Here is a 9,603-nt window from a genome sequence, read left to right as displayed (position 1 = left end):
CGGTATGTACACATAACATTTTTGTCAAACTATTAGCACTTTCACTCAAAATTTTAAAACTTCAGCTCACCGTAAAAAAATTCAAACCACCTGGACTTGTACTGTCTTTGGCCAAGTTGACCCTGGAGACATCCTCTTTCAAGATTATTAGCGTTTGATCGTGTTCAGCAACTAGTGTTGGTCAGTGAAGTTCGTACAACTAAATTCTTTTTTTTACTACAACTGAATTCGCTTTTTACTGACATGAAATGATCGATGGAGGATAAAAAAAAAATACTCAACTTTGAGTTCTAAAAGATGGGTGCGAATTTGCTGGCTGTAGAAAAAAAGGATAGGGCTTCTCACAATACTCAAATAGATCTACAACATTTTGACATGGAAACAACTTTGCTAAGTGATATTGGAGATTTATAACTGAAGTACTAATGTTTATTACGAAAAATTATATGCAAGAAATTAAGAGAGATAAAAGAAAAAAAAGATGAAAATAAACTTATCAGGACGAAATTCAGCGAACCAGTAAATAGATTTGAGCGATATTTGTTATTTGTCTCTTATCTCGAAAATTTCACGGACCAACCGACAGGGGACGCTCTAAGTCAACTCATTTGAGTTCTGTTTTTATTATTTTATTAGGATGCCTCTGTGATTAAGATTCTTTGTAATTCATGATTTCCAAGACTGAATTCTACCCAATATTCATGAAACGCAGCATTACTGGAGACGAGACGTGGGTTTATGAGTACGACACGTAATCCAGACATCAGGCGAGTGAGTTCAGAGCTCCGAATAAAGCTCCGGTATTGTACACAATGAAGGTCAGACTGTTAATGGGGACTATTATTTGGGCATTCTGAGGCTTTTATGTGAAACAATTCGCCAAAAAAAATGGAATTTGTGAGAAAACACCTCGTGAATTTTCCTCCATGACAAAGCACCGTTCTACAGTGCCCTCATCATCCGTGAATTTTTGACCAAGAACGAAACAAATAAGAATGGCGCTATCCACATGAGCCGAAACCAAAAAAAACCACATCAAAGTCGGTGAAAAGTGAAAGTCATGCCACTCGTTTTCTCTGATTATCCTGGTGTTGTTCAGGTGGAATTCGTTCCAAATGCTTTTATGGCAAATAAAGAATAATAAAGAATATTATTTGGAAGTTATGCGATGCTTGAGAGAGAATGTGCATATGAAACGGCCCAATTTGTGAAAAGAAAACTCATGGATATTCCATCATAAAAAGCACCGTCTCTCAAGGTTCATAATGTGAACATTTTTTTACCAAAAAACTAGACAAATATCATCGAACAACCACCGTATTCACCGGATTTAGCCCCTTGTGACTTTTTCCTATTTCCAAAACTTAAATTACCACTCCGCGGGCGCCGCTTTGAACCGAGCAGTGAAATGCATTTTATTAATGCGCGCAAATTTTCAATATATTTGATGTTTTAATGCAAATATTCAGGAAAACGTGTAAAAATTACAATGATTTTTAACTAAAGTTAAAGCTCAAATATCTGTCAAAACTAAAGTGAAACTATGTAGTTGAATGGTTAATCCATTTTAATTTTACATTATGTGAGATTTAATATTGTTTATATATACAACAATTTTAATTTTGTTGGTATTTTATTTTTTGGTACTTTATTAGTCAAAGTTGTACTGATAAGATTAATCAAACGACTTAGTTATAGTGGAAATTCTATGGAGAAAAAGCTCTTTAATTGCATTTTACATCCAAAGTCACAGCAAGATCCGTTGACGGGGTTACATGAAAAGTAATATCAGATATTTTATTAGAAATTACCAATAATAATCTATTCAAGTTATACAAATTGTATGTGTTAAAATTATTATAATTAAAAGCTCCTTAAAAATACAAAGTAGCTTGATTGGTTGGTTGGTGTAGGTTGGTGTAGGTGTTGTCTGAGCGACACAGCCCAGACCCAATTAGCACAAAAGATGTCATTTTGATACACCACTTGTAGAACCACTGCTTTTTATTAGTCGAACCATCTCGATTTGACTATAAATCTGCCTATGTCATCAATTCCCTTTTATGCAATTTTTTTCGAGTAGCTTTCTTAACAATTCGGCTGTTCTGAATTTGTTGAAATCTAGCCACGTTTGTTTAGTTATTTTGCAGGTATCCGTGTAAGTCTACCTGTCAACGGCCTGCTTCTGGAATGGCGATCTGCCTTTTACGCACTCCTCGGGGACAGCTTATTTCTACTGCTTCTGATTCGTAGTAGCTTACATGTGGAAAACTACTTTTGATCATATATTACGTTTATGTTTAATAAGATACTCAAACAGTTGTTCAAATATTTAATGGGAAAGTACATTTGACATTTAAAAAAGGATTCTTCACATATTCATCCAATATTTCAATATACTTGTAGAATACTTATGCAATATATATATATTCTGCATGGGAGAATAGTTTTTTCATAATAGAAGCGCCGTAGGGTATTAAATATAGCAAAAGCAGACTTTGGAGAAAACCAAAATATGTATTTTTAATTATAACATCAAATCGATTTTATTGTATGGTTGTGAGTCCTGGTCAATATCAGTGGAGAGTGTGTTTAAGTTGGAAACAATTGTAAATCGATGCCTTACGCGCAATGATACGAGCTTGGTGCCTAGAAAACTGCACAGAAGGTGCAATCAAGTTACAATTGACGTCGAAGTCCGTAAGAGGAAGGGCGAATGGATAGGACACCCTCAAAAAGCCAGCCTAAGAAATACCAACGATGACTATAGAGTAGGGCCTACAAAGGTAGTAGGGCAAAAAAAACTTGTTCTGAAAATCAGTTGACTAGCCTAGAGTCCATAAATGTGGACGTTTCTCGCTTTTTATTTAACTAATTAAATATTTCCATTATCTGCGCTGCCCCACTGACTAATTTCCATCGAATTAGATAATTTGTTCTAATAACGCTGTTCTGGCGTCTTTTTTCGCACCATTTTACTTTGACTGCTGCCACAGCTCTATGGACTTCCCTTTGACAGATGTTAAGTAGAAAATCTACAATTCACTAAAATATGTTAGATCTCGCCCTACAACCGTATAAAATCTAATCTTGTGTAATACACTACCCCAGGCGGCCGCCGTAGCCAAATGGGTTGGTGCGTGACTACCATTCGGAATTCACAGAGAGAACGTAGGTTCGAATCTCGGTGAAACACCAAAATTAAGAAAAACATTTTTCTAGCAGCGGTCGCCCCTCGACAGCCAATTGCAAACCTCCGAGTGTATTTCTACCATGAAAGAGCTCCTCATAAAAATATCTGCGATTCGGAGTCTGCTTGAAATTGTTGGTCCCTCCATTTGTGGAACAACATCAAGACGCACGCCACAAATAGGAGGAGCTCGGCCAAACACCCAAAAAGGCTGTACGCCCCAATTTTAAATGTATATAATACACTACCCAGGGCATTCCTTATTATCTGTAATTATTTTCAACAATTATTCCCAGGTGCGATCCACCATTGCTTTTTAAGAGACGGTCTTTACTTATTTTACGTGAGATTAATTATTTAAAAAAATCATGAGAAAAATAAATTTAGGATAACCAGCACAAGAAATACAATCAAATCAAGTTGATATTTAAGATTTTCACATTAACCTTTATTCTAAGCACATTTCGCAACAATCAAAATTCATCAACAAACTACTGAAGTTTACTTCTTTTTCAACAAAGTAGACACAATAGGAGCGGTATAGGCGACTGGAGCAACAGCCGCAACACGGGCAACAGGAGCGCTGTAGACAGCTGGAGCAGCAACGTGTGAGTAAGTGGCCACAGCTGGAGCAGAGTAAGCAGCGTGGGAGTAGGTAGCAACAGCTGGTGCGGCATAGGTCGAGTACGCGGCGTAGGGTGCGGCGGCGTAGGAGGCATAAGCGGGCACGGCAGCGGCGGAGTATGTCAAAGGAGCCACCAAACCGGGGTTGGCTTGGGCAACGGCGAAGAGGAGAGCCAAACAGATGAGGAACTGTAAGAGGTAGAAGTAGATGATATTAATTATTTTCTGCACATATTGAGTGATCTAATTTATTTCCTAAAAATAGGACCTTTTTTAATAAAGCACTTTTTTATAATATAAGTCCGCACATTTGGTTCACTTACTTTCATTTTGTGATAGTTTGTTGTTAATTGACTGCTGCGAGTTAACTGATGTCGGCCACAACCCGTCGAGCATAATTTATAGTAAAATTTCGCAAAGCAAGTAACAATTGTTTGGGTGTTTGTGTTAGCAAGAATACGCCTACGACATAAGCACTGGATTACAATTAATTGTACACACATACATGCATACTTTTGTACGCAGCTTTGGTAAACGCGACAATGAGCATATGCAGGCATGCATACATACACACATATCATCTATTGTATGTATTTAGATATTTCAAAAGCTTGTCGGTTCCGCTTCAGGTAAATTGCTTTTTTTCAGTTGTGTGAAAAGGAAGTTTTATTTATAAGACGCCAGGATGCCATTGCTAATCAAATATAAATTTTTTAAATCAATTTTCATCAATTGAAAAAATAATTGTGATTTCTGTGTGCAAAATAAATTTCACATTTTAGACAGATTTCTTGCAAAAAATTAAAAAGCAAATTAAATTTAGTTATCATCGCACATTTTTGAAATTTTTAACGCACACATCAAAGACATTCAAATTACACCATTGCAAAGTCATGACATCATGTAATTACTTTTATTCGATGTTTTAGTTTAATGTATTGTCCTTTAAAACAGTTATATACCTCTCTTTTGTGTTCGATATTTTTATTTGGAAACCACATTATGCATGTCATATTAGTAAGCTTGAACGTGTCCAGAAAGTCTTTGCCCGTTACGCTTTGCGTTCTTTGCATTTCACTGATCCAATTCCATCCTATATAAGTCGGCGCTGGCTCATTAACCTAAAACCGCTAGATAGTTGAAAGACGATTCTCTCCCTCACTTTCATTTTCGATTTGATAAGTGGGGTGATTAACTCCCCTGCATAGTGAATCAGGAAAGTTGGTTTCAATATTCCTCAGCGAAACTTGCGACACTACGATATTTTTTGGTAGGGGCTGTTCAGAACTAATTCTAATTCTCAGATTTCTAGAGCTTTGAGAGAATTTAATTGGACTAAATTTCTTTTACGTTTCTTCCCCAAAATACTATTTCAAATTGTTAATAAATGAAGTGTAAAAAATGTTTCATTTTCTATATTAAAACGAAATAAGTATGAAGTATAAGTGTAAATTACTTTTATACGAATCCTTAAAACATAATTGCATTTAATAAACTTATCATTTCCTCAAAACAATGGATATTGATACAAAAGAAATTCAATGGAGGAGGAACCTATGGGCATCTCGCGCAGGGCTAGGGATAAACGCGGGAAAAACGGACATGGTACTTTTTACCAGGAAGTACAAGGACCCGGCCTGGAACCTCCCGAAGCTAGGCAACAACGAACTACTTCTCAAAGATCATGCGAGGTACCCCGGAGTAATACTGGACAGCAAATTGCTGTGGAAGCACAACGTTGAGGAGAGGGTGAAAAAGGCCAGTAATGCGTTGTACGCATGTAAAAGAATGCTGGGCGTTACTTGGGGTATATCACCCTCTCTGATGCATTGGTGCTACACGGCAGTAGTTAGACCGATATTGCTGTATGGGGCCTTAGTATGGTGGACTGCGACAAGAAAACTGACATACTTAATGCCACTGGAAAGGATTCAAAGACTCGTTGCTCTGTGCATAACAGGAGGCGGCGTTGGAAATGATACTCAGCATGCCACCTATGGACCTTTTGGCGGAAAACCTGGCAGCGAAATCCGCGAGGAGACTAGTGACTGCGGGGGTATTCACCTGCAGAACCTTCGGTCACAGCTCAATAGGAAAATGGAGCTCAGACTACATGGCTCCGTACTTTAATTGGGAGAGAAGGTTTCGCACTACAATTGAAGAGGAGGGATGGCACAAAGGTATGAAGCCTGGCCATAGAACTTTTCACACCTATACAGACGAATCTAAAACTTAAGACCGAGTGGGATAGGGTATTTACTGCTCGAAGCTAGGGATAAGGCAGCCTATCAAGCTGCCAGACCACAGCAGTATTTTCCAAGCGGAAGTTTTTGCTGTGGGGAAAGCCGCGGAGCTAGCCTACACTAGAACAACAAAGAACTCAACAATTAATATATACGTGGATAGTCAAGCAGCAATAAAAGCAATAAGCTCATATTGTATTAAGTCCAAAAAAGCAGGGAGGTCATAGAAAGGCTAGCCGCAAACAGCAGGCTGCATATCTACTGGGTACCCGGTCACAAAGGCATTATGGGGAACGAAATAGTAGATGAGATAGCAAAAAGTGCTGTTGGACTACCTTTTGAACAAGAGAACGACATACCAAAACCGCTAAATACAATATAAAATGAAATGGACGTCTACATGAAAAGGCAAGTGGAAGCAAGGTGAACTAATCTGAGCACATGCAAAACAGCAAAAGTCATGTGTAGAACTAACTACAAAAAGCTGACTCAATTCGTGGTTACGCTCTCGCGAAAGGACTGCAGAACTAGCATAGGTATGCTAGCATCCATAATCTATTGGCTGCACATGTGTACAAGATAGGGATTGCTAACACGGACAAATGCAGGAAATACAGAGAGGATGTTGAGGAAACTTTAGAACACCTTCTGTGCGTTTGTCCGTCATTTTTAAAAACACGACTAAGATGCCTGGGAGCCCCACTGTTTGAGGGTCTGGAGGACGTCTCAAAAGCGGAGCTCCCAGCTCCACTTAGATTCGCCAAAAGCGCTGACATACTACATGATTTCTACTCTAGGTATTCATAGAGGTCAGTCTCCATTTGATATCGCTAGGGACCAAAAGGTCTATGCGTGGCTTATTGCCAGCCAGGCTAACCTAACCTAACCTTGAGTGGACTACAAGCACTGATCAACAATGTTGAGCTCTGCAGCAAAAATTATTGCTTGAAAATCAATGATAACAAAACGAAGTACGTGAGAGTTAGCAGAAGAAACAGTTATGTTAATAAAAGCTTAAGAGTGGAAGGCTTGAATATACAACGAGTGGAAAATTTCAAATACGTAGGCTGCTGGATTATCGAAAACTGGGATGCTTCTACAGAAATGCGCGTTAGATTAAAGTTTTCAAGAGCAATATTTTATAAGTTCAGAAATATACTAAGTAATCCACTCCAAATTATGCAATAACATTAGAAACTAATATAGAAGATAGCCACATGTATTCTTTAGAATTACACATGAAGTATATCTGGAAAACTATTTATAAATATAATTGCAACAGACTCCCATACAAACTAACACAAGGCATCTTAAGTAAAAATGTGTTTTGGCTTAAACATCTGAACGACATGGGAATGGAGTTCGGTCTGAAGTTTGAAGAAAACATCACCTCTATAGACTGGCAAGATCGCTGTGTGCAACTTCTTACCGAAATGAAAATAAAAGATATCAACATGGCAAGGCAAAAAGCACAGTCAAGCGCGAAGCGAATTTATAAACATTTAGACTACTCAAAAGGGGAATTATATATTAAAGAAGATATGCGGCTAGCTGATATTACGACAATTTTCAAAGCAAGATGTGGTTTTCTGAAGCTAAATGCAACTACGTATGGAAATGCTCAGAAAATATGCACCCTCTGCAATTTAAACGAGGAAGAAAATATGCAGCACTTCTTAGGAAGATGTCCGGTACTGAAGGAGATCAGAATAAAATACCTAAACGCAGCGAAGCTAAATGAAGCACAAGTAATAGATATATTGTACTTAATGGCTATAATTGGAAAAGACTAACTTGCTTTATATACTCAGCCTTACGCTATAGAAATTTTCTTATTGCAGAGTTCAATTTTTGATTAATTTTTGAGTTGTGACAGACAACATTGTTATTGCCACAAATTTATTATTTCTTTCTTTATGTATTTGTATATTTAAACGAATTATTGTAAAATTTTATGGAATGGAAGATGAAATATTTATAAATAAATAAAGAATTACTACTACTACTACTATACTAAGTAATCATGACCTTAATATTAAATTAAAACTCGGAATTGTTAAATGTTACATACCGTCTGTCCTCCTCCTTGCTATGGAGTTATAGACAAACATTGATTTGAAATAATTAGAAGCATCTAAAATGTGAATTTTTCGCAGAATTATAAATATAAGATGAACAGAGAATGACAAATGCAGAAGTATTCAGCAAGGCCGAAAATTGCTCATTAACATTGAAAGTTCCCGGAATATATTCAGAAAATACAAATTGTTTCCTCAAAAGTGTTATTATCGCCTTCCAAATACTTCCCACCAACTACAAGGCACTTATGCCAGCATTTGATCCAGCTATCGAAACATTTCTGGCACTCCATTTTTGATGTATCCTTCATAGCCTTCTTCTATTTTTCCATTACTTCCTTTTGACTGTTAAAACGCGTTCCCCTTAGTAATTTCTGACTCAATCAAACGGAAAAAGTTCGCAAAGAGCCATGTAAGATAAATTTGAATGTTGGAAGGTATTGTTTTCGTTCTTTGTCAAAAATTCAGGAATAATAATCCCATTGTGCGACGGTGCTTTTTCATGGCGCAAAATAGTTCTTGTTAACTATCTGACCTTCTGGCAGAAATACAATACATGGTGCACAATACCGTTGTGATCCATAAACACCGAGAGCATCGCTTTCGTTTTTCACTGAAATCGACGATTTCGATTTTTTTAGTCATGGTTCATTTGGAGCTCTCCATTCACTCGGTATTGCGTCGTGTTCATAAACCACCGTTTCGTTTCCAGTAATGATGCGATTGATTAATGGTGGGCCGGATTCAGCCTCTTTGGCGATATTGGATATCAACGCAGTTCCTTTTTGTCATGAAATTATGGTCCAGTGTAACCAACTTTGCAACAACACGGTGCAAATTCAAATTATTAACTACAATGTCCTGAACCGATTCATAAGCAATGTTCAAGTCCTTTGCCAGCTCTATGTTGATTAATTTGCCGTTATTAATCAACTTTTTTTCTTTATTTTATTGATCAGTTATCGATGTCGACGGACTGCCACCATGTTCCTCATCCTCGATGAATTCACGACCCCTTCCGAAGCGTTCATGTCATTCGTAAACGGCTAGTTTCTTTAGAGTACCATTACCGAAACAATGTCTCAAAATCTCCAAAGTTTTCGCACCATTGAGTCCATATTAACCCAAAATTTAATACAAAATCGTTGTTGCAAATTCAAAACCATTTTTAAAACTGTAAAACATCGAAAAAACATCTACGTACAGAGGTAGATTTACTCAAGACTTTTTTAGTAAAAAATAATTCAAAAACAAAATTGAATGCTTAATTTTGGCCCACCTTGTATTATATGTATTGTATAATCTTCCCCAGATTAAAACATTTCACTACTTTAAAAGTAATTTAGATAAATAAATTGTAGATAGCCAACAAAAAAACTAAAACAAGTTGATCTTCGTGATTTTCACATAAACCTTTATTCTAAGCAAATTTCGCAACAATCCAAATTCATTAACAAACTACTGAAGT

The 9,603-nt window shown here is 37.0% G+C and overlaps 1 protein-coding gene across 1 annotated transcript; it reads right to left on the bottom strand.

The window, feature by feature from the left end:
- Positions 1–3,691: 3,691 nt before the first annotated feature.
- LOC128856618 (cuticle protein 16.5) lies at positions 3,692–4,170 on the bottom strand. Its single transcript, XM_054091928.1, has 2 exons — positions 4,138–4,170; positions 3,692–4,003 (listed from the first exon to the last, which is right to left on the bottom strand). Exons 1-2 carry the CDS (start codon positions 4,141–4,143, stop codon positions 3,692–3,694), a joined length of 318 nt encoding a protein of 105 aa, XP_053947903.1. The 5' UTR covers positions 4,144–4,170.
- Positions 4,171–9,603: the final 5,433 nt, after the last annotated feature.

The sequence above is a fragment of the Anastrepha ludens genome, chromosome 3, assembly GCF_028408465.1.
Source record: "Anastrepha ludens isolate Willacy chromosome 3, idAnaLude1.1, whole genome shotgun sequence".
NCBI classification, from domain to species: domain Eukaryota; kingdom Metazoa; phylum Arthropoda; class Insecta; order Diptera; family Tephritidae; genus Anastrepha; species Anastrepha ludens.
The sequence above is the reverse complement of the archived record's forward strand: the minus strand, read 5'-3'. Positions and strand labels throughout refer to the sequence as shown.